General features: G+C 51.2%; 10 protein-coding genes and 1 non-coding gene across 11 annotated transcripts; 8 read left to right on the top strand and 3 right to left on the bottom strand.

Moving 5' to 3' along the window:
- Positions 1–285: 285 nt before the first annotated feature.
- On the top strand, positions 286–2,103 carry Z518_04186 (uncharacterized protein; the record flags this gene model as incomplete). Its single annotated transcript, XM_013417893.1, has 2 exons — positions 286–342; positions 406–2,103. The coding sequence occupies 2 exons, from the start codon at positions 286–288 to the stop codon at positions 2,101–2,103; spliced, it is 1,755 nt and encodes a 584-aa protein (XP_013273347.1).
- A 3,617-nt stretch (positions 2,104–5,720) lies between these two features.
- Z518_04185 (uncharacterized protein) lies at positions 5,721–6,320 on the top strand (the record flags this gene model as incomplete). Its single annotated transcript, XM_013417892.1, has 1 exon — positions 5,721–6,320. One exon carries the CDS (start codon positions 5,721–5,723, stop codon positions 6,318–6,320), a length of 600 nt encoding a protein of 199 aa, XP_013273346.1.
- Positions 6,321–9,468: 3,148 nt separating this feature from the next.
- On the top strand, positions 9,469–11,045 carry Z518_04184 (uncharacterized protein; the record flags this gene model as incomplete). The annotated part of the gene is made up of 2 exons (XM_013417891.1): positions 9,469–10,707; positions 10,833–11,045. 2 exons carry the CDS (start codon positions 9,469–9,471, stop codon positions 11,043–11,045), a joined length of 1,452 nt encoding a protein of 483 aa, XP_013273345.1.
- Positions 11,046–12,072: 1,027 nt separating this feature from the next.
- On the top strand, positions 12,073–13,654 carry Z518_04183 (uncharacterized protein; the record flags this gene model as incomplete). Its single annotated transcript, XM_013417890.1, has 3 exons — positions 12,073–12,673; positions 12,803–12,825; positions 12,887–13,654. 3 exons carry the CDS (start codon positions 12,073–12,075, stop codon positions 13,652–13,654), a joined length of 1,392 nt encoding a protein of 463 aa, XP_013273344.1.
- Positions 13,655–14,124: 470 nt separating this feature from the next.
- Z518_04182 (uncharacterized protein) lies at positions 14,125–15,090 on the bottom strand (the record flags this gene model as incomplete). The annotated part of the gene is made up of 1 exon (XM_013417889.1): positions 14,125–15,090. One exon carries the CDS (start codon positions 15,088–15,090, stop codon positions 14,125–14,127), a length of 966 nt encoding a protein of 321 aa, XP_013273343.1.
- A 562-nt stretch (positions 15,091–15,652) lies between these two features.
- Z518_04181 (uncharacterized protein) lies at positions 15,653–16,731 on the top strand (the record flags this gene model as incomplete). Its single annotated transcript, XM_013417888.1, has 2 exons — positions 15,653–15,788; positions 15,860–16,731. The coding sequence occupies 2 exons, from the start codon at positions 15,653–15,655 to the stop codon at positions 16,729–16,731; spliced, it is 1,008 nt and encodes a 335-aa protein (XP_013273342.1).
- A 553-nt stretch (positions 16,732–17,284) lies between these two features.
- On the top strand, positions 17,285–18,391 carry Z518_04180 (uncharacterized protein; the record flags this gene model as incomplete). The annotated part of the gene is made up of 1 exon (XM_013417887.1): positions 17,285–18,391. One exon carries the CDS (start codon positions 17,285–17,287, stop codon positions 18,389–18,391), a length of 1,107 nt encoding a protein of 368 aa, XP_013273341.1.
- Positions 18,392–18,792: 401 nt separating this feature from the next.
- Z518_04179 (uncharacterized protein) lies at positions 18,793–21,497 on the top strand (the record flags this gene model as incomplete). The annotated part of the gene is made up of 4 exons (XM_013417886.1): positions 18,793–18,936; positions 18,989–19,042; positions 19,090–20,995; positions 21,046–21,497. 4 exons carry the CDS (start codon positions 18,793–18,795, stop codon positions 21,495–21,497), a joined length of 2,556 nt encoding a protein of 851 aa, XP_013273340.1.
- Positions 21,498–21,931: 434 nt separating this feature from the next.
- Positions 21,932–22,058, bottom strand: Z518_04178. The gene has a single exon. It is a non-coding gene; the product is annotated as a tRNA-Arg (tRNA).
- Positions 22,059–22,317: 259 nt separating this feature from the next.
- Z518_04177 (uncharacterized protein) lies at positions 22,318–23,256 on the top strand (the record flags this gene model as incomplete). Its single annotated transcript, XM_013417885.1, has 2 exons — positions 22,318–22,351; positions 22,529–23,256. 2 exons carry the CDS (start codon positions 22,318–22,320, stop codon positions 23,254–23,256), a joined length of 762 nt encoding a protein of 253 aa, XP_013273339.1.
- A 140-nt stretch (positions 23,257–23,396) lies between these two features.
- Positions 23,397–24,507, bottom strand: Z518_04176 (uncharacterized protein; the record flags this gene model as incomplete). Its single annotated transcript, XM_013417884.1, has 2 exons — positions 23,397–23,630; positions 23,707–24,507. 2 exons carry the CDS (start codon positions 24,505–24,507, stop codon positions 23,397–23,399), a joined length of 1,035 nt encoding a protein of 344 aa, XP_013273338.1.
- Between the last annotated feature and the right edge of the window lie 671 nt (positions 24,508–25,178).

Below are 25,178 nucleotides of genomic sequence, written 5' to 3'. Positions count from 1 at the left end.
CAACACAGCCCCCTCGCCAAGGCGGAGGATTTACAATACGCCGGCTCCGAACTCTTTCTTTGGAGGCCGCGGCAAAAGCTGCTTGTGATTTACACGTCTGTGATCATTTGGGAAACTTGACAACCTCTTTTGGATCCTGGCTGCTGCCGCTGTATTATATTAGGCATCACCTGCTTGAGGACATGCTAGAAGTTCTTGCCTTGGCCGTGAGACAAGGCTCTTCAAGAGGACATTGAATCTACCGACCCCAACATCTCCAACTCGTTTGCTGGAAAAGTGGTCGAGATGGTTTACAAAGGACCAAGTCGAGGCTGTTACACCTGCCGCCGGCGGCGCGTTAAGGTAAGTGGGCATCTCTTGATCAGTTTTCCCCCATGAAGCTGTGTAGTGCTAACCCGCCCCAAGTGCGATGAAGGCCGGCCTCAATGCGGCAATTGTATCAAAAGAAAACAGGAATGTCCTGGTTATCGGGATTTGTTTGATGCCGTTCACAAAGATGAAACTTTCGTCGTCTCTCACAAAGGCTCCACGAAAAGATGTGCAAAGAGCGACAGCTCCTCAGATGAGGATAACCATCATGATATCGACATGTTTCTCGGCCCTTTAAGCGCAGATGCATTCAAAGCAGACCTAACGGCACCAGACCTGTCGATGTTACCTCCCAAGGGTGATGAGCTCACTCTTCTCCTCCTCAAGCCCTCTCGAAATTTCGAGTTGGAGTCTCTATACTACTTCTTTTCCAACTATGTCAACATCCCCCGAGACCCAAGCACCAACATCTTCGTCGAGCACATTCTCCCATTGTACATCAACGCTCCAGCTCATTCGGCATTGGCTCAAGCCATAAACGCCGTTGCGATCAACGTTACCCAGATGTGGATGGCCCGATTTTCCCACTCGTATCTGGCTCAGGAAGCATACGGCAAAGCCGTGGCCCTTCTCAAAGAGAGCCTGCAGGACCCAGTCCAGTCTCGGACGGACAACACTCTTGCGACGGTCTTTATGCTCGACTTTTACGACTCTCTCAACAAGCGTTTCACCAACTTTATCGACACCGGTACTCATCAGCAAGGAGCCGTCGCGTTACTGCGGCACAGGGGTAAAGACAATTTCAAGACCGCACTCTCCCAACGCTTATTCACCGCCATGAGGAGTCGACATATAAATTATTCTTTACAAACGGGACAAGAGGTTCAACTTGATGATGATCTCCTCGCAGAAGACACTGCCGTCTTGCCTTCCGCCAAGCTCGATCTCATCAATGTTGAGCTCGCCGACCTCCACATGTTCGCCCGGAACGGACCCTCCGCGGCGGGCTTGAACTTGATCGAATTCTACCAGGCGATTATCAAGAGGGCCCTTATCATCGACCAAAAGCTGCAAGCATGGAGGGATTCGCTTCCAAAGTCATGGCAACCAGTCCCTATTCCTGCCTCCCAACTTCACCCTTCCATACGAGCTGCTGGTGTTTACGAAGACACCTGTGACGTATATTCGTCCCTTTCGATCTCTCACATCAACAATGCTTCTCGGAGTTCACACATTGGGGCTCTTCGCCTTGTTGCATTGTCCATGAAGGAACTCGAAGAACTCGGTGTCGGCACCAACCCTGAACTCGGCCCTTACCTCTACAAGAAAATGCAAGAGATCGTGGATCGTTTCTGTGCATCGATTCCATATCATCTAGGGAACAGAACAACGCTTTCATTCCCTCATGAGCACAGGGAATACCCGCACGTCCCCGAAGAGCTTCGCCGACAGGCAAAATACGTTGACCCCTTTGGAAATGAGGTGGAGATGACCATGGAAGACCACATGCGCGCTGCTGCAGCCATTGGTGGCTGGTTCATCATGACTCCGCTTGCAGGGTTCCTCAAGGCTCCCGCTCTGCAATCCAAAAATTTCAGACCTGGCCCGCTGATAGGCAAATTACGAAAAGGTCAACTGGAATGGATTCGTGGTCAAACGCAACGAATTCAAAAGATCTATCTAGTTCCGGACGCCGCCACGGACAGCGACTGGTTGGCCGAAATGAAGAGGTTTGCCAGAGGACTCAACATTTTCCAGGCACCAAATTGGAATCGAGAAACTTGGGCCGTCTGAGATGATACTACTACCTTACTGTTCAGGAAACCGGATCAAAAAGTGGATTGGTGAAGGACATATGGAGTACGAGCCGACCCGGACAATCCAATGCACGGTTGCATGATTATCGAATGACGCCATTATGGAAAAGAACTAGCACTAGATTTCAAATGTGTGTGTGTGTGTGTGTGTGTATTTTGGAGATGGTGTTCTACTGGTTCAGGCCATATCAGATTTCCCTTCAATCCTGTCTGTTTACTTGCATTTGCCGGTCGGGGTTGGGACTTGAGTACAGCAAAAGGAAGCAAACATTCCCCGTGGTATTACTAGAACTCGCTTACACAGAGAGCTGATCAAACTCGTGCTAATCTGGTACGAGGTTGCAATGATAACTTGATGGACCGGAAAATATACCCATACAGTTCAAACATCCTCAAAACTAAGGTTCCTCCGTGTAATTTCTACCAAGTTCTTGAAGCACAAAAGAAAAGATACTTAGCTGTCATCATCATCGCGATAGTTTCCGAGGCCCCCAATGTAAGCAGGGAATAGCCACGTTTGGGTTCTTCCGGTGGACTCTACTATCCCTGGGAAGACTGACTGAACTTTATTTCTATAGACCAACATTGATTAATGTTCTGACATACATACGCTGGTGGATGAAGATCAAGAGCAATTTCCCTGTTCGGGGCCTCTCGATACTCTTTCTGGGTAATTCTTGAAGGGAGTCCCCATTCTTAGCAAATTGGCGAATTAAGCGAATGGTGACGATCAGCTCTTGTCCTAAGAAGAAGTTTGTAGGACCCACGTTAGTTGGGCGGGCGGATGGGAGATGACATGCATGGCTGATGCCGAGGGACAGGGATAGGGACAGGGTACCATGGAATATGTCGTGGTGAAAGTAGAGTTGCAGAGACCCGTCAAATAGTCAATACGAGGTGGCAACCGGATAAGACGGCTTTGGTCAATGTGGTTTTTCATGCCAGTCTCCAGCTTCTGCATGCACCTCAATGCCTGCAGTAGTTCCATCTACCAGTCGAGAATGGTGTTTCAAAAAGCAACATATTGAACGGAGTCGAAATGTCGAATGGGTGGGGAATTCTGAAGTCCCCATAGCCCCATCCACCGCAAGGGGCTAGTCAGTTTGAATAGAAATGCACATCTCGGGCTGACGTGAGTCGATCGGCGGCAGAAGGTATCCATAACATGGGGCTGGGGGGTGTCTGGAAACTACCGTGAAAGATGTTCATAGAGGATCATCAAGCAAACCCATCGGTTATCTTAGACCTCCTCCATCTTGTTCCTGCACAAAGAACGATTGACTGGCAAATAGGAAGAATAATGAAGATTCTCGGAGCAACCATCTGCACAACGTTCAATACTTCCCTTCACGCCCCTGTCATGTAGTAGAAGACTCGAAGCCAATATCTGAAATAGTCTTGGATCATCGGAGCACCTGAAAGGCTGTGAAACCTATTTTCCCTGCTGGACAGTGTTGAGACAAACCTAGCCGACTCGTATCATCCCCTGACTGGCTGTTGGGTCTTCTCATACCTCTGTTCCCCTGGCTACCCGAAAGTCTTATGAGCGAATCCTCCACTCTTGACAGAAGATACGCCCCAAAACGATGTTCGAGAAACTCGGGCGAATGGCAACAGGCCACACATATGCCTTCGGCTGTACGGTTGGCGTCGCCGCTAATGCGTACCAGAGGTCGCATCGTAACCGATGTTGGAGCATGAAGTTGGTATGGAGATTACTTGTTCGGGCGCTGGATTCGCCAGAAGCGGCAATGTTTTCTTTTGGATCTTCTGGCCCTGGGTCTTGTCCGAAGTCAGGAGAATGGGAAATGTTCTCAGCGCCGACAAGGCTCAGCCCTGTTGGGCCACATAGTGGCCTCAGAGGAGACCCTTTACCTTGACATCATTTTGTTGTGGTGTAATGTGCCCAGTAAAAGAGGATACGCCGCGGAGGAAATGTGCTTCGACGCGCCCATCAGTCTTGGCACGGTGCTTCCAAAGTTAATTCCTTGCCGTCCAACTTCCAAACACTGCCTAACGATCTGTTCTTACTTCTCGTCATTAACGTCACAATGCTTTCAGAAATCCAAGGACGCCCTCGGGCTTTGCAGAGTCGCTGCTTACTGAGCATCAAGCCTTAAATTCGGGCGAGTACGCCTCAAATTCGAGGCAGCTCGACTGATACTTGGGGCCTAACATGACCAGCTTTGAGCCTATGAACAACACATCTCTTCCTTCTGTACTGGACAATGGAACTCTATTCGGAGCAGAGCACAGCCCGCGTGAGGCTTTTTCTGAATTGCCGAAGTCCTCGGTGCGGACAAACAAGACAGTCACGATCTGATTTCAAAGTCGAACTGTGTTACCAACATTCTTGTGAAAGAGACACCCCTCCTAGTCGACCGCTTCCGCATGGCATCCTCAGACCAGGACGCTTCTATACACTAACAGCAGGATACCAGCTCCGGGCACTTTTGCGTGGAGATTGAATCCATGCCCTGCGCAAACTCTGGGAACACCGACACTAACCTAAATAACGCTACTTGACATAGATTCAGTCTTTCTATTTCACGGTTCCTTCGATAAGAAGATTTATCCTCAACTATGCAATCAACCATTGATCTCGAATATGTTTAGAGGCCGACGACCGCGCCTTGTGCCCTCCCGTGGACCGTGTGGGGATCCTCTTTAAGACTCACCTTGAATTGTCTACTGGTAGGAGGGCCCGACAGCGGGCCTTATGCAGGCTGACCAGCACTTAGGAGGATAGTCTCAATCGATTCCTTTCTCACATTTGCATAATTCACCGCCCAAAAATGCCAGACAGCTAGGAATCAACCTAGCTCGACTATTGCGTTGATTCGTCGATTCGGTGGGTGAGCACTAGACACCGCGTACAGCAAGTGCTGACATGAGAAATATCCTATTTGGAATCCTTTAGAACCGGAAGCGGCCTTCTCAATGGCAACTGTCCTGATGCAAAGTAACTTGAGACTACACGCAAAAATTCCGGGAACGGCACAAAGGGATCCAGAGTACTGGAAAACTGCTATCGTCAGCGGTTTCTGGCATGTAGGGATGGACTTCGGCGTCTGGGTCGCGGAGGAGAATTCCCACGCTCGGGCATATTTCCTCTAAGAGATACGAAAATCGGCGAGCGCACAATGTCTCGGGTTTCCTTTCCAGCTTCTGGAGTCATACGCGGCATGCCAGATGGATTACGACCCCGAAAAATGCTCAATTTGCCGTCAGGCAAGAATGGGGGGCCCGTCTCCAGGAGCAGATTAATATGAATAAAACACAGCTTGAAATGCTACTGGGAAGACTATTGCGATCGCAGACGGATATTCTTGTGCTGTATTGCCCGTACATCCTTTCATTTCTCTGCTCGATAGGGGTTTATGAACGAGGGCCGAGTAGATAGAAGGAAAAGGAACTTTCCCTAACTGCTAGTAGCGCTACTTCAACTGAAATCCTTTGTGGAGGTGATTCTCACGTGACTCCATATGGGGCCCGAAAACTTATTTTGTCTTCACCAGTCTCAATGAGCATGACTTGCAAGCAACCATCTTATATTCTCCAAAGAAGATAGCCAGGTAGCCTGGCCTTTTCACGATGTCGTGGTTTACATCCTGGTTTACACCTTCTAATACCTCCTCCACTCCTGCAGTTCAATCAACAACCGAGAACAAACGTCTGGCCGCAGAACCCTCAGCGAAGACGGAACCAGTTGTCGAGGCTCCGAAGCCCTCTGCAACGCAAGCCCCCCAGGTCGATCGACCCCATAGAAACAAAGTCATCTTCGGAGCTGGAGTCGCATTCTTCGGCCTCTCTCTTCTAATTACACGGAGGGCTTTCGCCCGGAAGCGTTTAGCTGCCAATCCTGCATTCTATGCACATTCTCCAGGCCACCAAGCAGAACAAGCCAGACAGGTGTCTGGCCCTATGGAGGCTTTCGAAGCATTGAATATCGCGACAATCAATGTCCTTAGTCTCGCTATGATGGCCACCGGTGGAACTTTGTGGTATCTCGATATCAACAGTATGGCGGATGCGAGGATGATGCTGAGAGGTGGACTTGGTGTCGATGGGACGGGCAAATCTGAGAAAGAGGCAGAGGAAGAGTTTGAGGAATGGATGGGGACAGTTCTAGCGAGGAAAGAAGCAAAAGGCTCAGGAGCACCGCAAACAAATGAGAGAGGACAGGAGAGATAAGCATACTTTCTACACGATGTTGAGGGTCTCATGCAATTTGGGCTTGCAGTTTGCTGCGCCAGGTTCCTCATCCTCTGTCTTCGAAAGAGGTGCACATATCGTGCAGCTCAGATTGGTGCGTTCGTGTTGTCCATACAACCAGAGTTGCCGAGCTGGCTACCACGGTAAAGATTATAATTCTTCCCACATGGCTGTGAAGGAAAAGAAAATTTTGGAGGCTTCATCAAGGCAGAAGTGTGCCTGAGAATCACACATCTGCGCAATACATCCAACACCTACCCCCTCTACCAAGCTTCTCCATTCACACAATCAGTAAACCAAGCTATGATGCCCCTTTAGGTGTCGTTTCTATTCGCTCACAGAGACCGTTCACACAAATACCAAAATTCGTGTCTCAATTCCGACAAGTGCACAGACAAATCAACACGCTTTGACTTGGTGGGCTTCGAGCCGCAGACCGATGAACCAGAGCCAGAATAACGCGTAATTCGGCCATATCACTTCGCGGCGTCATAGTGAACGGAACACCCCTCAACCCCCAATCGACCAATTATCCGTACTCGACCATGCTCTCGGTGAATACCACAACGAATGAAAAGCAAGGTCTCAAGAGAACCACAATCGTCGACATCACCGCATTCACTATCACCTTCGTCCTGGCCGCGGGTCACAGTGCGATGCTCTTCTATACGTGGCGAAAGCGATGTGACGGACGCTGTAACGCCGGCCAGCGCAGCAATATCAGCTATCGTGATACTGGACTTGAAAAAACGTCTGGCTGATGTCTCAACGGGAAGAACGTCGTGGACAAGCAGGATTGAGTGCTTTTGGTCTCGACCAGGGATGAGCGGTGAGTCGGATCGGAGCTTGGAATAGAACTCGGATCTGGTGCGATGCGCCTGGAGCAGGTGCCAGATCAGAGTCTAGATTGCAAAATGGCAGTTTTCCTCCATATGTTGCCGCCAAGATGCTGACGGCAAGGCTGTACAAGGCTTTAGTGCTTGCAGTTTGTTACGTCAAACCTACACAGCATCAACTGTCAAATCTGTCTCTCCGGTCTTCGCTTGACCCTAGATGCATGAACACGGCGTCCGGAACTGCACCAATTAATCGAGAAGCATGGGGGCGGAAGAGTTTGCCGCATGAATTTCGGTTAACACTCGCTAACGAGGTCCAACTTTGTAAATTGGCCTGGGATTCACGTGAACGCTGCAGAACCGAATTGCTCTGGTGGCCGGCTACGCGTGTGGTGACTGCGTTCGGTCCGTGTCAGGTTATGCTGATGTCTTCCGAAAGTATTCTCGTTAATCTCAAGTCTGAATTACGGAGCATCGCGCTGGACCTGCGAACCAAAGATATTTCCCTGGGTCAGGAACTCTCCTGATACCATAATTTGCATGTGTACGGACGATGGTAGAAGTGTTTCATGGGCTTTGGTATGGCGCCGAGTCCGCCTTTTTTCTTTCTTCAAGTTTCTTCTGGCATCAGGAACGAAGGGAGCACAGGTTTGGGGTCGACCACTGCAATGACAAGGATAGGGGCCAAAGAATTGGCTGTGAGCGTGGGAGAGGACCCTGCGAACCCTGCCAGTCTCCAGGCAGCAAAGAATCCTTCCCGCACTGCGAGTTCGTCTCGGCTAAGCAGTGGTTCGATTACGAGAGTTTCAAAGGACTTTGTGCGACTTGAAGTCAAGATGGAACAGAATTCTGCGCTGGTAATGGGGGACGTCGTGACAAAGACCGGACTACCGTCTACGTAACGATGATGAACTCTTTTTTTTTCTGCCAGAGACCGCAGAAAAAATTTGGAGATTTTGGGGTTTCGATACCAGGACAACTAGTGAGCTGGGTGGGCTGGGGAATGACCACGAGAGCGCAGTTTGAGAAATCCCCGGCCACTAGTAGGGTTTCCTGGCTGGTCGTGCACACATAGGCTGGTACCTGTCGTGCCCGCGGCTCTGTCACTGGTGCAATTGGTACCCTCCTCCTTTTAGCTGCTACATGTTTCCGAAGTAACCAGCACCAGGCTTCAACGTTCGCGTTGTTTATCGTTTGCCTCGATTCTTAGCCAGCTCCCCGTCACATCTCGGTGGAGAAACTTCATCACACCAGCTTCAGCTTCACCACCATGCAGGACCGGTCGACGTGGTCTCTTCTGATGCGTGATCATCCTCGAACCGGTGCACTTAAGGGGGATGAACTGACCATCGTTGTCATGCTACCCTCTTCAAGGCGTTGATTTCTGAGGAAATTCTGCCTATCAGCAACGCGAATGTGACTCCTGCACGTGTGATTTGTCCGGCTAGAAAATTCGTCGCAGCGGGTGGCATCATCTTGCTGCTGACCATCCGCTCCATTGGATATCAGTGCCATTGTTTTGCATCTCCAACACTGCTAGCCGCATAGGATTTCTCTCGCGTACTCAGTAAAAGACGACGCCCGTAGGAATAGAACCCATTTATCTGCGTACTCACCTGTACTGTATTATCGTTGACTGAATTTTCTTGAACTCTGACAAAAGACGGGCAGGCAGGTCGATCTCAAAAACCTCCCTTCATACCAATACCCCGTCACCGCCGACTCATCACTGCTAGGAATATCCTCGTACGCATCTCGCACTGTCAAAATCTGCCATCGTTGTCTAATCTGACTAATTGAACCGCCGATTGGGGGGGGCATTTTCTGTTCATCCCGGTCCACTGGAAGATGACCTGAAGCCTTCGCCGGCCTTGCCTCCCGGTCTAGCGCCAGCCCAAACAAAATCACCGGCCCTGCTTCCCTGTCTCGAGCCCTCACAATCCCAAAAGACATCGTTACGAGCCGAACTCTTTCTTTTTCCCTTGTTTTCTTCGGTGCCTCCTCGACATCCTGTTCCACGCCTGCCACATCTGAACCTTCCGTGACCCCAACGAACTACTCCGACATCGTCACAACAGATATCTCTTTAGATCAGCTATCCCTCTTCTCTCGAATGCTGCGGTGCTTGTCGGTCACTGGCCAAAGCTCGAACCCAAGTCTCACGTCACTGTAACTGCCCACTGCGCAGTCGGGATTTAACATGAAAAAGAAGGCTTTACCACGATCACAACAGCCGATACACTTCTGTTTGGAGAGATAAACATTTCGAATCTTCAGAGAGCTTTGCTCTCATGGAGCCACCTCCACCTCCGCCGCCGCCCCATGGCTCCAATCCACAAGGCGGCAGGTCGGGTGGTCTCCCTGATGGCAGATATGACATTTTTGTCATCCCTCCACATTCTTCAGGCTCGGGCTTCCTCTACCTGCCTTCGCTACAGACACAACGTAACAGCTTTCTGGCCGGAGTCTTCTGCACAGCCGCCTCCTTCTTTATCTACACCACCGCCGTGCCTGTCATCAAGGAATGGTTTCTGACTACCATTAATAGTGGAGGAGGAGGGGTTTTCATGCTCATATGTGGTGTCGCAGTTGTCGCTTGGGCATTTGGTAAAACTCAGAGTGAATGGGCACAGCCGGGATCATCTAATGGCCCCAACGCCAACTCCAGTGCTGGAGGCCATTCCCGTCCGGGCCATTCGGGATACGGTAACACTGGAACCTATTCCCAATCTCAATCGGGACCTCCGCCACATCCTGAACCTCCCCCTCCACCACGTCCTAACCATGGAGCCAATTCACCGCCTCCGCAGTCATCATGGCAGAGACCACCACCTCAGGCAAACACAAAAGCCAACACTACAACCGCCAAATCTAGTTGGGAAAAGGCGAGGGAAGAAACCAGGAAGCGAGAAGAAGAGCGCAAGCGGGCCGAAGAACTGAAGAGACGGAGGGAGGAACTGGAGAAGGAACGCCAGAAACAGAGAGAAAAGGATGCATTAGAGAGACTCGAGAGAGAACGGAAGGAAAAGAAAGAGCGCGAGGAAAGAGAAGCTGCTACTGCCGCCGCCGCTGCTGCTGAGAAGGAGAAGCAAGAACGAGCGGCCGCCGCCGCACAATCATCTCCTAAACGCCCTCCCATGCCATCTGCGAGGACGGAACGTGACGACGACGCGTACTCATTCAGACCATACGACCGGCCAAGGCGAACCCACAAGGCAAATTCGGCGGCCTCCATGTACTCCGAGTCGTCATACGCACCTTCTGAGAGCACTGCGAAGACGACTCCGCCTCCTTCGGCCCGTGGGCCGTACTCGACCAAGGACCCAGACAAGATCATCATCAAGGGTGTATTTTCCTTCAACAATGCGTTTATGCGAACACCGATCGCCCAGCTCATATCCGGCCAAGGTAATGTCACCGATGGCCTAATTCTCCGTATTACCTCCGAAGGCTTGTTTATCGATGACGATGTGCGAGGTGTGCCCCAGCGTGAATGGGATATCAAGGCTTGGACGATGAAATTGGCAGAGGTATGGTGCTCTAATATTCCCCCGACAAAGTGGAACTGGCCTCCTGGACGCATAATCTCCTTTGGATGTCGTGCCTCTCCTCTATCAAACACTCAGGTGAATCTACTAACAAAGCTTCAAAACAGAGCTGTGAACTCGGCGGAATGCACGTACTTCGAGCAAGCATTCGAGATCAAGAAGGGAAAAAATACGTCTTCATCTTATCACAGAGCGAAGGTTGGAAGGTAGCCGTGGGCCTACAACGATTGAGGAGAGGTAGTCAAGTCAGAGCAATGGGAGTTGCCGGTCTTCCACACAACGAAGCCAAAGCAATCCTCGAAAATCTAGGATTTGCATGATCAAACCTTTGAGAGCGAGTAAACGAGAATGCCTTACTACTGGGAGTGTTTGTTCTCTGCGAGTGGTACCGCCAAAAGTTTGCACAGTGTTGAGCGAGATCTTGAATTTTCAGCATTCACCATCGACAGTTAGCGAGGCATCAGCGAGGGAGTTGTGTACATTCATTGGTGATTTGGGTGTTGATGGATTTCTCTCAGATGTGTCTTCAGAATACGTTCGTTACTGGAACTAGACGGAAGTGGATATTGGTAGGGGGAGGTGATAAATTCTAATTGGATCAGAGATCTCTCTAGAGACCTTGAGGTTGTTCCTCCCTGTGTGCGTTGAACAGGACAATGATACATACTCTTTTCTCCATCCTTTTTCGGGAGAGCATCTCTGATTTTTAAAAGTAGGCATCTAGTGACCACGCAGCCGCCGGTAATTTTTGGACGACGGGTCCGAACGGAGTCATACCGCCGCCAGCCTTATCAAACCACAATCTTGAAAACCTAAACGTCTATGACGTTCGGAGAAGCTTCAGCAGCAAGCAAAATAATTGGGGAGATGGAGGGCCTGAATCACTCCACCAGATGAGACACACCACCCAAGTGCTATGAGAGGATAAAGGATGCAAGACCTCGGTGGGCCTATGAAGGGCAATGGACAACCCCGTGGTGCTCCTCCAGAGGGTAGGATTGTGCATCAAAGGCGTATCCTTTTTCGGTAGCCAGGAGGAGGCGCAGGCCGTTGCCGGTTGGATTGGCGTCTGCCTGTGGCACCCCGGCAAGTGGGCGGTACAGGGCTCAGTGTGACGTCTGTAACAATAAACCACATTCCTCTCACCTTCAGCAGTTACGGACCTACACTTTAACCTCACTTGATTCATCAAATGTTGACCTGAGTGACTTCCAGTCGTCCGCGTTCTTATGACCTGAACCTCTTGTCGACAAATGTCGAGCCACTGACAACGCACAAAACCCTCATTGGAAAGTCCCTATATCGAAGGCGCTCACCGATTGAGTGGCTCGCCAATCTGACTTCACCATGACAATTCACAAACAATACCCTCCTCGTAACTACGAGACCTTCCCTGAAGACACCCCATCCGATTCTCTAACCCAATCTCCGGCCTCATACCACCGAGGAGATGCAGATAAGACAAGATCCGCTGCAGCCGAAGCCCAAAGATTGGGCTCACAAGGCTCATGGGCTGATAACTTCGCTGGTGGTACGCCAGCGACGAACAGAACCCCAACGGCATCAACAGTTGACGGTGATGAAGTGAGGGATGTTCAATATCCACATTTGCCGCAAGAACCAGATCCGTCGGACCCTCCACCGGTCTATACACCATCCGATACTACGCAGGCTCATTCACAATCGCCTGCCACAGCGGCGTCTCCGGTTGTTACAAGATCAGGACCAATTTCAGAGCCCGTAAGCGCTCCTGTTACAGCTTCTTCCTCCTCCCAATCTCAAGCCCAACGCCCTTATCGCGATGAGGATGACAATGCCTCGTCCTGCCTGCCCGAGCCTGTTCAGCATCAACACCACCACCACGACGATGAAGAAGTAGTTGACAGCCTTCCCGCCTTCATGCAATCTTCCGATAATTGCTCCTCGAGGAGATGGTGTGGAGGACGTCGTAAGAATCGAGGTTGTGGCGGACGCAGATGTAGTAGGGGACGTCGTGATAAAACAAGAGCACGTCGCTTTAAACGATTGTGTTTTTCTGTCTTCGCTCTCCTCGCCTGTTTGTGGCTGATGATCCCAGGCTTATGCAGAGCCCTTTCCAAAGTACTTTTCTTCACCATCGTAAAAGCTCTGACATAGCTTTGTTTGCTGACCATAAACACAGGATCCACGTTCGGAGTTCCCTAACTTCGGTTCCCAACCAAGCTCTTCTCCTTGGCCTGTCCCTAAACGCGAACATCGTGAGCATAAGACCTACCGCTCTATTACGGGAACATATCAGTTATACGATTTACTCGATCTCTCTACGACTAGCGGCAGTATCTCGATCACAGTGGATGTTCGACCGGGCGACAAACCCGCCGTCCTCCGGCTGGCAACCATGACCGGGAGCGTCCACGTTCGCATGACCTCGGGTGGTGGATTATTCCACAAACCTTACGTGTCTGAGCCAGCAAGAACGAGAGTGTTGATGACTGAGATCTCAACGCAGACCGGCAGTGTGTCTGGAGACGTTGTGCACGGAAACGGTGGCTCTACCAGCCTCTCCACCCGTACTGGATCTTTGTCTCTGACAGTCTACACGGTAAGTGTGTCAGAGCAGAATCCAGTCTCAAACTTTTCCACGTCCACACACCATGGCAGTCAGAGCGTGAGAGTCCTGGCTCCGCTTACCTCGAACGAGGCTGTCAGAGCCATTGAGGCAAAGCACACGGTGCATGGAAGTGGGAGCATGAGCATTCGGTACCCCGTTGAATGGGAGGGAATGGTTCATCTCCAGACCCGTGGCACAGGGAGTGTCAATGCTCATGGACGAGACTTGATTGTACAGAGAGAGGGTCATAGCGAGCTATACGGCTATAGGGGCTCGAAAAAAGGAAAGACGATTGAGATCTTGGAAATGGGAAGCGGGAGCATCAACTTTCAATGCTGATTGGGTTCATTTTGATCAAATACGACGAACACGGTCTGTTTTCGTATTGGGGATGATGGGAGGGTTAATTTTCCTTTTTTTTTTTTTAATAAGGAAATGTGGGGCGATATTGTGCAGTTCAGGCTCGCCCTCGAATTCGATGAGAATCTGCAGCCTCAACTTTTCTCGTAAAGAGAAATGATGTTGAGGAGATGAAAAGTGTGTTGATCGCAGGCGCCACGTCGCCTCACATGTAGTCGCAGCGAATTTGCGGTTGAAACACAGCCTAGTATTCCATTTTGTCTCATAACTCCTCCGAAACCTTGTCACAAAGTCCGTGAAACTCCTGATTGAGCCCATTTCAGTTCAGTTCAATGCAGATTTCGTTCTGTTCCTTTCCTTCGGGCTCATGTGGTATTAAAATCTCCCTCGACGGCCTGCACTCCATCCCCAGCCAGAAAGGTCACGAACTGTTTCTCTCCCGGCCCATTTCAGATGCCATTCAAAAATCCCTTCGCTCTCATCTCCTTCTCCGTCCAATCCCAAAGTTTCTCTGCCAGCTCGGCGTCCTGTGCCGGTTTGCTGGGAGCCTTCTTGACACCCACGGGCATGAAATACTGCCCCGACATTTCGGCCGTGACGTCGGGCGCGGCGACCGCCCAAAGCGAGTTGAAACTACCTTGTTCTGGAGTGATATACATTCCCAGGCACCGCAGGATTGGTGTGACAGACGAACCCCATGTGTTAGTGTTGAGCTGTGTGTCAACGGCGCCCGGGTGCAGGGACAAAGCCCAGATCTGCGACTTGTCCGTCCTGGCGGCGGAACGGTATCGCGTGTGCAGGGCGTTTGCGTGAAGGATGTTGGCCAGTTTACTCTGTGCGTAGCGACGGAAGGTGAAGTTTTCCTTGAGACTGGTGTCGGCGAAACTGATGCCCTCTTTCAATGCTGCCGTATGGCCCGTTGAACTCACGTTGACAACGCGCACGGTCCCCGCTGGCGAGAATCGAGCCGTCGATTCGAGCAGTGGCAGCAGCTGCGCGGTTAGCAGCCAGTGTGCCAGGTAATTGGTTTGAAACTGCGATTCATACCCATCCTCGCTCATCAGGAACGGTGTCGCCATGATTCCGGCGGAATTGACAATCCCGTGCAGCTGAGAGCATTCTCTGCGGATTCGATCTGCTCCGGCAACAACCGATGTCAGACTCATCAGGTCCACCACCACCAAGTGGATTGTCGGTGTGAGACTTTTGTTGCTGTTCATAATGGACGCTTTAATCGAAGATATCGCAGATGATCCTCTATCCTCAGAGCGAGATGTTGCATATACTGTGGCACCGTGCAGAGCGAGGTGGTGGACTGTCCAATAGCCAATTCCTGTGTTGCCGCCTGTGACAAGGTATGTTCGTCCATTCAGCGAGGGCAGAGTCGAGGGCGACCAGTTCGGATGAGGTGCCATTGCGTGGGATGGAGAAGGGTATGATAGTGGGTGATGGGACCTTCAAAGAGGTCAAATAGATCGAGGTTGATCTCGAGTTCTGTTTCGATTTTGTTGCTGATGCTGCAAAGTTGAAACCGGTCATGGTCTCCCATGGCGGCAACCACCTCCTTGTTGCACAGCGGCTATGACGACGAGCAAATGTATGTGGATGACAATAGGAGTCAGCCTTGTTTTGACGTGGATAACCTGCCGAGGAGAACCTGCCGGAGAGAAGTTGATCCATTCCGGCTGACGCTCTGGTTGGAGGCTGCGGAATTAAGTGAAAACCCACTTGTCAGCGTGCTGCATGAGCTAGGCTTTCCTGGAGCTTCACGCCACCTCATCGTTGATTTGAATCCGCTGACATAAACCGTCCTGCGACCGTGTTCCCTCGCAAATTTGTCCTTCTAAGCGGCACTAGGAGAGTGTCAGCAAGATGCGTCTTAAGAGGAGGCCTTTTTCTTCTCTCTGAACCGATCAGGAACATCTTCCACCACACCAGGAGACAAGAGAGGAGACTACAAAGACATAGCAAGGAACAATGCCAGTGGCTCCCGAGATCCGTGCCGAGTTGAAACTCCATCCAGACGTGCAGTCCTTAGAGGATGAGTGGTCTGGCGTGACGGACCCAGTGATTCGTCGCAAGCTTCAGAACCGATTGAACCAGCGAGCCGCTCGTAGGTTGCCGATTCTTTCATCGAGGCTCTTATGTCCTTTTGTCCCTGTAGGCTGCTGACGTGGCGAATAGGAAGGCGCAAGGCTGCACAGAAAAATGCGGCAGAGGTTGCCACATCCAGCAGTAGCTCCTCCCAAGTGACAGGGCTACGGAGCATTCCCCTCCGTCAACGCGTGGATCTTAACGACCTGGTGACGCTGAAGAACCAGAAGATTACCAGCAGCCAGTGGCATGCGGCAGCGGAGTCATTTTCCCAATCGAACAAGTCCACCTTCATCTCCATTCGCAGCAAAAGGTCGTGCCAACGATGGTATGAGGTTCTACTAGAAAATCGGCTGGTGGAGATCAGGGATTTGGCTGCGAGGTTACAGAACGAGCGCGACAATGCCTGGCTGTATCCGCTTCCTGGTGACCACTTGATCTCGCTCGTGTACTACAATGTATACCGAGCCTTGATAGCCAACACCGAAATGCTGGGATTGGATTTGAACCTCATGTACACCGACGACTACCCGTCCCCGTTCCTACCTCTTTCACAAACTGCCAACTCCAACATCCGACGGCTGCCGCCCGCTTTGCAGCCGACGGAGCTGCAAAGGACCATCGCCCACCATCCACAATGGGACATTATCCCCGACCCCGACGTCCGAGACAATATTCTTCGCTACGGCGAGGAGAACATCGATGACCTCCAATTGTGTCTCGACATGATAGGTGATGGGGCCTACCACGACACAGGAGACCTCGACGTCCAAGAGAAAAACGGATTGATAATTTGGGGAGAACCGTGGGAGATCGATGGCTGGGAAGTGACGGAGACTTTTGCAAGGAAATGGCCTTTCATGATTAGAGGGGCGATGGCTGTTCAAAACAGTACGAACAAATGGAGAACGAAGAGAGGTGAAGAACCATTGAATTTTAGCAGGATACTCGAGGTTGAGTGACGTAGAGCTGTCCTAACATCCTTCTTTGCGGAAGGAATTCAAAGGGCTTTCCATCAACATTGATTCCTCGGGGAACACTCGTGCTTCCAACCTTTCACCAGACCGTAGTGATCGTGTTTGTACGGATCAATGGGGTAACGGTCGAAGCCTGAAGGCATAGGCCAAGACAGTCATGGCTTGCAGACCAGTGGGGAACCCAGGGGTTTAGACAACACCTCGCGACCGCTCTCCCTACCCCAAACATCATGACTTCCGCACCCCTTTTGCTAAAATCACAGAATCGGACACATGACGAGTCGATAGACGACGTGTCGTACATCCAGAGATCATTTCGAATATCAAGTTTACTAAACACGTCAGAGCCGCGGCTGCCCTTTGTGGGAAAGATGAAATCCAAAACCGGTTGGAAGACTAATCATTCCAGTAAGTCGAGAAGCTCTTAAAAGCCCTCCCAACCAAGTGCTGCAGCTACGGTCAGGTAGGAAATCAGCCTGCTTCAATCTGCTTTTTTTTTTTTTTGGGCATACAACTCAAATCGTGCTCCACCATCAACATGTCGTCCCGTCATCATACGTCGTATATCTTTGTGATTGGTGGTACGGGCGCCCAAGGAATCCCCATTATTCGTGGCCTGGTCAAAGACAAGAAATACAAATGTCGAGTGATGACTCGAGATGTGAATTCACAGAGGGCCAAAGACCTGGTCGCGCTGGGCAATGTGGAGTTGATGGAAGGCACCTTTGCCAGCGAACCCGATCTTCGAAGAGGGTTCCGCGGCTGTGACGGTGCTTTTGTCAATATCGACGGATTCAATTGTGGCGAGAAGACCGAGATTTATTGGGCCATCAGAGCTTACGAACTCGCTCTGGAGGAAGGAATCAAGTTCTACGTCTACGGAAATCTTGACTATGTCTACAAGAAGAGTGGGTACGATCCCAAATTCCGAACTGGCCATTACGATGGAAAGGGCAGAATTGGAGAATGGGTCCTCGCCCAAAACCAGGTCAACAGTCCGAGAATGGGTGCTGCCGTCTTTACGACTGGACCGTATATCGAAATGAGCATTTCCAAACACACCATCTTCACCCCCAAAGTGGAGAATGGCATTGTGACCTGGCGCGTTCCTGTCGGTGATGGAGGTGTGGTTCATGTCTCCTTGGACGACTGCGAGCATTATGGAAGGTGGCTCTTTGACCACCCGGAGAGATCCAACGGGATGGACCTGGAAGTCGCCATCGATCACATCCACTATGCGGACCTAGCGAAGGCTTTCGAAAAAGTCACGGGCCATCCAGCCCGATACATCGACACCGACCTCGACACGTACTGGAAGACTGGAAATGTGGCCAGAGCAGCAAACACGGGAGGAGGATACAACTCGGACCCCAAGGACCCAGCATTCATGACCTTCAGACAGAACTTCACTGGATTCTTCAACATGTGGAAATACTCTGGTGGGAACCAGGGCGTCATTCGTCGGAACTACCAGCTGCTGGATGAGATCCATCCCACTCGCATTAGGAGTGCGGAGGAATTCTTCAGGAGAGAAGATGTCAAAGGGAGGGCCGCCGGTTTGGGAAGCCTATGGGATCGTGTCCAAGACAAAAATCTCAGACCGATTCTCAAGACCGGAGAGGATGGACGGAAGGGTAAATTGTAGACACGGATGCGATGGCCGGTGGCATCACTGGTCTCTCTACCAAAAATGAAATCAGTAACATTTCAAACGAGCTTGTTTGTCCTTTACATAGTGACATGATATACTAACTAAGGCAGTATTTGATAGACGCGTAGCTGTTGGTGGGAGGATGTTCTATTCCTCGATGAGTCTCTCCGAACTGTGGCGCAGCTAACGGTTATTAATTGTTCGCGTGCAGAGGATGACGCTATGTTTGCACTGCATGTCCAGGCGACGGCCATTCTTCTACTTCATAACCTGCGACACTGGTCTCTCCTTGTGAGCCTCATCGCTTCTCGTTTAACAACAATTGATCCATCACTTTCTAATAAGCCTCCATTCTCCTCGCATAGACCAACTCTCATCCAAGCTTGGCCGCCGGTATGGCGACTGCGGTCGGAGCCTCAGGTCCCGGAACATCCCAAGAAAATGGCTCGTCTCCTACCCCCGTTCCTCCAGCCGATGGCCCAAGTGAAGAGTACGACCCTGCGAACAGAGAAAGGATACAACGGGTTCTCTCGTCCGACGTAAGCCTGGCCACTCGAGATCTGGAGGACTCCCATTGACCCCACCACGCAGATTGGAATTACTACTTTGCTGAACCGATTGAAACAAAGTATAAGCTCGACAAGGGTGCGCTGGCTGCGTGTTCCCGCTTTCGGAATACTGACTGGGCGCAGGACTTTGCAGCGTTCTTGAAAGAAAGATCCATCATCGAAGAAAAGCATGCACAAGGACTGAAGAGACTAAGTCGAACTACTCACGACGTGATTCGGCGACCTGAAAATCGACAAGGCTCGTTCGCTCAGAATTATGAGGAAATCACCAAAACCCACGACCGCATGGCCGATCATGGCATTCAATATGCGAATATGCTCTATGCCATGTCGGAGGAACTCCATGAGCTGTCTGCAAATTCGGAACGGGGACGGAAACATTGGAAGCAAACCGGCTTGAACGCAGAGAAACGAGTCCAGGATGCGGAAGCCGCTATGGAAAAGGCAAAGTACAAGTACAATTCTCTGGCAGAACAATATGACAGGGCGAGAACTGGCGAGAGGCTATCAGGCAAGTTTGGCTTGAAGGGTCCTAAATCCGCCGCGCAGTACGAGGAAGATTTATCTCGCAAACTTGAGGTCGCCGACAGTGACTACACGTCCAAAGCCCAGGTCGCGCAGACTCAACAACAGGAGCTTTTGACCGCATACAGACCCCAAACGGTGCATGCTTTGCAGGAGCTCATCAAGGAAACAGATGCTGGGCTGAGCCTGCAGGTGCAAAAATTTGCCGCTTTGAGTGAAAAGTTGCTCCTGGGATATGGACTTTCCATTACGCCGCTGAAGTCACAGTCGCCAGCATCTGGTCCATCGCCCAAGAGTCTCCGAGAAATCGCCTCGAGCATCAATAATGATCGCGATTTCGTTGAATATGTCTTGAGCTTTTCAAACAATGCAGGAACAAGAGCCGACGAGATCCAGTATGAGCAGCATCCTTCGTCGTCGCCTAAACAACAGCCACTAAGTCGACCTCCTCAACCCTACGACTCTGGTCCTTCAGATCCATATGCGCAAGACTATGGTCCGAATCAGGGACCTCAAATGTCCGCTGTCAACCCATACCCAGGAGAGGAGTATCGGGCACCTAGTTCGCAGCCACAATATCCTACTGGCAATCAAGGGCAGGCACCGAATTATGGACCGTCTAAGCAGCAACCGCCGCCGAGTCATCAAAAAGATTATGGTTCTGGAGCTCCTCAGAGGCCAAGCCAGACCGGGGGTGCATCTGGAGCTCCTCAACTGCCTCAAATTGGATCTTTTGAAGGCGATCAAATTGTTGGCCAGACTGCTAGTATTGTGTCTCCAATCGGCCCTGCTGCACCGCGACCTCAGAATGTTGCTGCATCCCAACCTCAAAATGCTGCAGTACCACGACCTCAAAATGCTCCAGCACCCCAACCTCAAAACGCCGCAGCGCGACCTCAAAATACTGCACCATTCCAGCCTCAAAATGCTGCACCGCGACCTCCGCAGATGGGAATGGGTCAAGGCCCAGGCACGCCGGGTGAACCTCGCCCAGCTGGTACTGGCCCTCCACAAGCTAGCCAAGGCCCTGGCCCACAACCAGGCATGCCACTACAAGGACCAGGTCCCAGAATGGGAGGCCCAGGCCCGCAGGGTGAACTTCGCTCGACTGGTACTGGCCCTCCACAAGCTGGCCAAGGCTCTGGCTCACAACAAGGCAGGCCACCACAAGGACCAGGTCCCAGAATGGGAGGCCCAGGACCGATGCAAGGTCCGCCACACGGTCCTCAAAGTGGAGCGCCTCACCCGCAACATCCAGGGCATGGTGGCAGCGTCAGTTCAATTCCTGGCCGAGGTCCAGGGGTTCAGAGACCTGGACCTCCAGTTAGGCCGGTGTTTGGAGTTTCATTGGATGATCTATTCCAGCGAGAGGGATCTGCTGTACCCATCATTGTACTCCAATGTATCAATGCGGTCGATTCATATGGTCTGGATGTTGAGGGAATTTATCGAACCTCAGGTTCGGCTCATCACATCATGGAGTTAAGACAGCAGTTTGATCATGGTAAGTCGGAGAATCGACTGTGATCGAGCGTTATACTGACTTGTTTTCAGACGCCAGTGCGGTGGACTTCCGTAATACTGCGGCTTTCTTTAACGATATTGCTTCAGTCACCACGCTCCTGAAGCACTTTCTTCGAGATCTTCCCGATCCACTCCTCACATCGGCGCAATATCAAGACTTTATCCAAGCTGCGAAACTGGACGAAGAGAGTGTGCGACGAGACTCAATTCATGCCCTCGTCAATGCTTTGCCCGATCCCAATTATGCCACCCTTAGAGCCCTGGCACTACACTTGCACCGAGTCGCCCAGCACAGCGACAAGAACAAAATGACCAACAGTAACCTGGCTATCGTATTTGCTCCAACACTAATGGGTCAGCACGCGAGCACGAATGGACATTCAGGAGGTGGAGGGGTTGATATAGCAGATGCTGGCTGGCAGGCCAAGGTGGTGGAGACCATCTTCAACAACACTTTCCAAATTTTTGATGAGGATGAATGAGTAAGGATAATAGTAATTTTCACGACATCTGTTGGAACTTTGACTCCAGGTTCTGTGGCTTGAAAGAGGATGCTGAGCAGCAAGCAATATGATACCTAGATCGCCGCTGTCTGGTACATTTCTAGCAAGGCGTTGAAAACTGGAATTTGCAGATGGCTACGGATCGCTCTCCCTTTGGTCTCGGTGGTATGTGCTTGGGACATATCTTGTTTTTTCTATTTAGGACAATGAACTGTACTGTTCTCGATATTACCTGGCATCTTCCTCGTACAAGTCAATAAGCAGAGCGACAGACATTGGAGTGACGAGGGACAGTTGTGGTGGTCATAGAGGGCATTCACAATGACTCATCGCACGTCACGTGCATTGCAAAAATGACCTAGTCCTCAAAGTAGCGGCACAAAAATGAAAGGAAAAAAAATTCATGTCGTATGCATCCTGCGTGGGACTCGAACCCACAACTTGAACAGTGTTAGGCGTTGGCAAGATAGTTGCGCGATGGTGGAGAGGGCTTACCCTCCAGATTAGAAGTCTGGCGCGCTACCATTGCGCCAGCAAGACATCCCAGTGACAATTTTATCGCAAGTTTGTGTTAGCTCAAAAACATAAAGGCCAAATAAAAGTCCTCCGCGCTATTCCTGTATAGGAAGTGCGACCTTCCCGCGGTCAATATCATTCCGAAGTGAACTCCGGGTGCCGAATCAAGAGACATTGACGAGTGATCTCTCGTTGACACGTCTGCTAGCCTTTGTGAAGGCTTTTCGGGCTCTCAAAGAATCATTTTGTGAAAGACCAAGTTGAATGACAACAAACCTACAAGATGAGGCTTCAAGACCTTATTGTTCTCGTGACAGGTAAGTCTAGTCTAACCAGACACTTGTTGGTGGAGATGGGTGTGAATCCCAGTGCCTAGTGTACCGTCGCAGATTTCCAAGGGTTTCGAAATATGAAATACAGCGTGCACAGAGAAATGTTATCCATCATCATCGCCCTCTCGACATTTGCACTACTTACTTGATTCGGTGATCCAGGCTCCTCCCGTGGTGTCGGTCTCGCCATCGCCAGAGCCTTTCGACGAGAAGGCTCGAAGATCGTTCTGAACTATTTCAAATCCGACCCTACAGTTGTCGCCAGTCTTGCGAAGGAACTGGACGCATTCCCCTTCCGTGCCGATGTCACCAACCCCGAAGACATCAAAGCACTCTTCGCCGCCACCGAAGACCATTTGAAAAGCCCCATCACCACGGTGGTGAACAATGCCATCGTAGACGACTTCATGTTCAATGGGGATGCGAGGACCAAAGTTCCTGATCTGTCCTGGTCCGATTTCGATTCCCAATTACAAGGCTTCCTTCGCGGGACATTGAACACCACTCAGGCGGCTTTGCCTGGATTTGAGAAATCTGGATTTGGCCGCATCATCAACATCGGGTCCAATCTGTTCCAGAACCCGGTCGTTCCTTACCACGACTATACCGCCGCCAAGGGGGCGTTGTTGGCATTCACAAGAACCTGTGCCGCGGATCTGGGTCCGAAGGGAGTCACGGTCAATATGGTGTCTGGAGGTCTCTTGGATGTAACGGACGCGAGTGCCAGCACTCCGAAAGAGGTGTTCGATCACATCAAGGCCGTGACGCCACTCAGGAAAGTCACCACGCCAGAGGATCTCGCGGGTGCGGTTTTGTTTTTCGCCAGTCCCTGGGCCGATGGTGTGACGGGCCAGCAAGTCGTCGTGGATGGTGGTTTGGTCATGAATTGAAGGATCCTCGAACGTGTTGACACAGTTCTTGTCTCGCTCGAGCTTTCCGGCGTCGCTCATTGTCCATCAGGAGAATTGTTCAGGGGTCGTTCATTTCATGTCATGGCGATGGAGCTTTGCATTGCATCCGGGGTTGAAAATCACAGCTTAGACTCCTTCGGCGAGGAACTTGAAGCCTGTGGTCGTATCTCAACGACGGCCTTTCCCCATACCTTTCTCGAGACCAGAACATCCATCGCTCCAGGAACACTTTCTAAGCCCGAATACGTGTGGTAAATCACCGGTTTGATCTTTCCTGTTTCAAGCATTTCATTCAATCCTCTCCACACCTCCTCGTTTTCTTTCGGATTTCGTCGTCCTGTTTCACCGAATCTCTATCCCCAAAGACCTTGTCAGTTTGAGCTGCAATGAGGCATTGTGATATATAGAACCTTCAGGATTGTCACTTACGTATCCGAGCAACTTGACCCCTTTTAACAAGACCCGATTCATGGCCAACGTCTCCATTTTCCCTCCCAATCCCGCGAAACCAGCAATCACAATATTCCCACCGAACTTGAGGCACCTGATACTCTTCGCCACCAGTCCCACGGTATCATATACCGAATCCACGCCAACATTGTCTGTCAGCTTGAGGACCTCCTTCTCCCACGCCTCCTGGTCGTAGCGCACCACCCCGATCACACCGTCCAATTTTCTCACCACCTCGGCCTTCTCCTCGCTCCCCACCGTTCCAACGACTTTGGCACCCAGCGCATGCGCAATCTGCACGGCAACTACACCTAATCCACCAGCCGCCGCGTGGATCAACACCGTCTGGCCCGCTGTGATGTTCGCCATTCGCACCAAGGCCCCATAACTCACGGGCGCCGTCGCGGCGCCTAGTCCCGCAGCATCATGCAGTGTCCAGCCTGTCGGCACTTTCTGTACCGTGGCGGCAGGAACGGCAATCTGCTCCGCGAACCCGCCGACGCTGGATCCCCAGACGTGATCGCCGGCTTTGAAGCCCGAGGTCGTGGGCGCCGATGCCACGATCCCCACGAACTCTAGGCCCAGGACGAATGGCGGCTTGACGAGCCCGATATGGTTGTTCTGATGCACGCCGCGGGCATAGAGGAGATCGACATGGTTAAGAGCGCTGTGTGTGACGGTGACGAGGATTTGGTCTTGCCGCGGTATCGGAGACGGGATCTCTGCGACATGCAGTTCGGAATAGGAGTTGATGTATTTGGTCACTTGTATGGCTTTCATCTTTGCATTGGTCGTTTAGGTATAGTCTATGGTAATTGAATACTGATCTGCCTTTCTCCTAAACGAGACGCGGTCAATGGAATAGACAGAATCTCTGCTCTAGATGGAAATATTTCAGGAGGGAAGGCTGTGGTGTCATAATCATCATTGGCCCAAGTGTCTCACAAAACTAACGAGCCCAGTTTGTTCGGGTAGTAAACCCCTTTTGCCGAGGTCCAAAAACGGGATGTTCCAGCCTTGCTACGCTAATACTGCTCCATCACCTAGAACAAATGCTCACATCTGCGTTTGACAGAGATACGACTTACTCGCCAGGTGAGTTTCCGGCTGTTATGCCAGAGTGCAGTCACCACGTGGTTGCTAGTACCGTCAAGGAAGATTTAGGGGGGAAATGCTACAGCCGAGCAGATGTGGACACAATCGCGGGGATTCTATTCGCTAGGGCCTGACGGCGACACATTGAACAGGGGACGTCATTGCAACGTGCCTTGGAGGTCTCCCGCGTGGAGTATTATTTCGAGAGAGGATTGAGAAAGTTGAGTGATCGGAATGAGAATGCATGCGAAGCGTCCAGGTGAGTGCACATGAATGGTCTCAAACACGACAACTGCGGATTTGACAAGACCTGGATTCATTCTCTGATGTTCCATTGGGCGCCGCCACCGTCGAAA

Source organism: Rhinocladiella mackenziei (assembly GCF_000835555.1).
Source record: "Rhinocladiella mackenziei CBS 650.93 unplaced genomic scaffold supercont1.3, whole genome shotgun sequence".
Classification (NCBI taxonomy): domain Eukaryota; kingdom Fungi; phylum Ascomycota; class Eurotiomycetes; order Chaetothyriales; family Herpotrichiellaceae; genus Rhinocladiella; species Rhinocladiella mackenziei.
The sequence above is the reverse complement of the archived record's forward strand: the minus strand, read 5'-3'. Positions and strand labels throughout refer to the sequence as shown.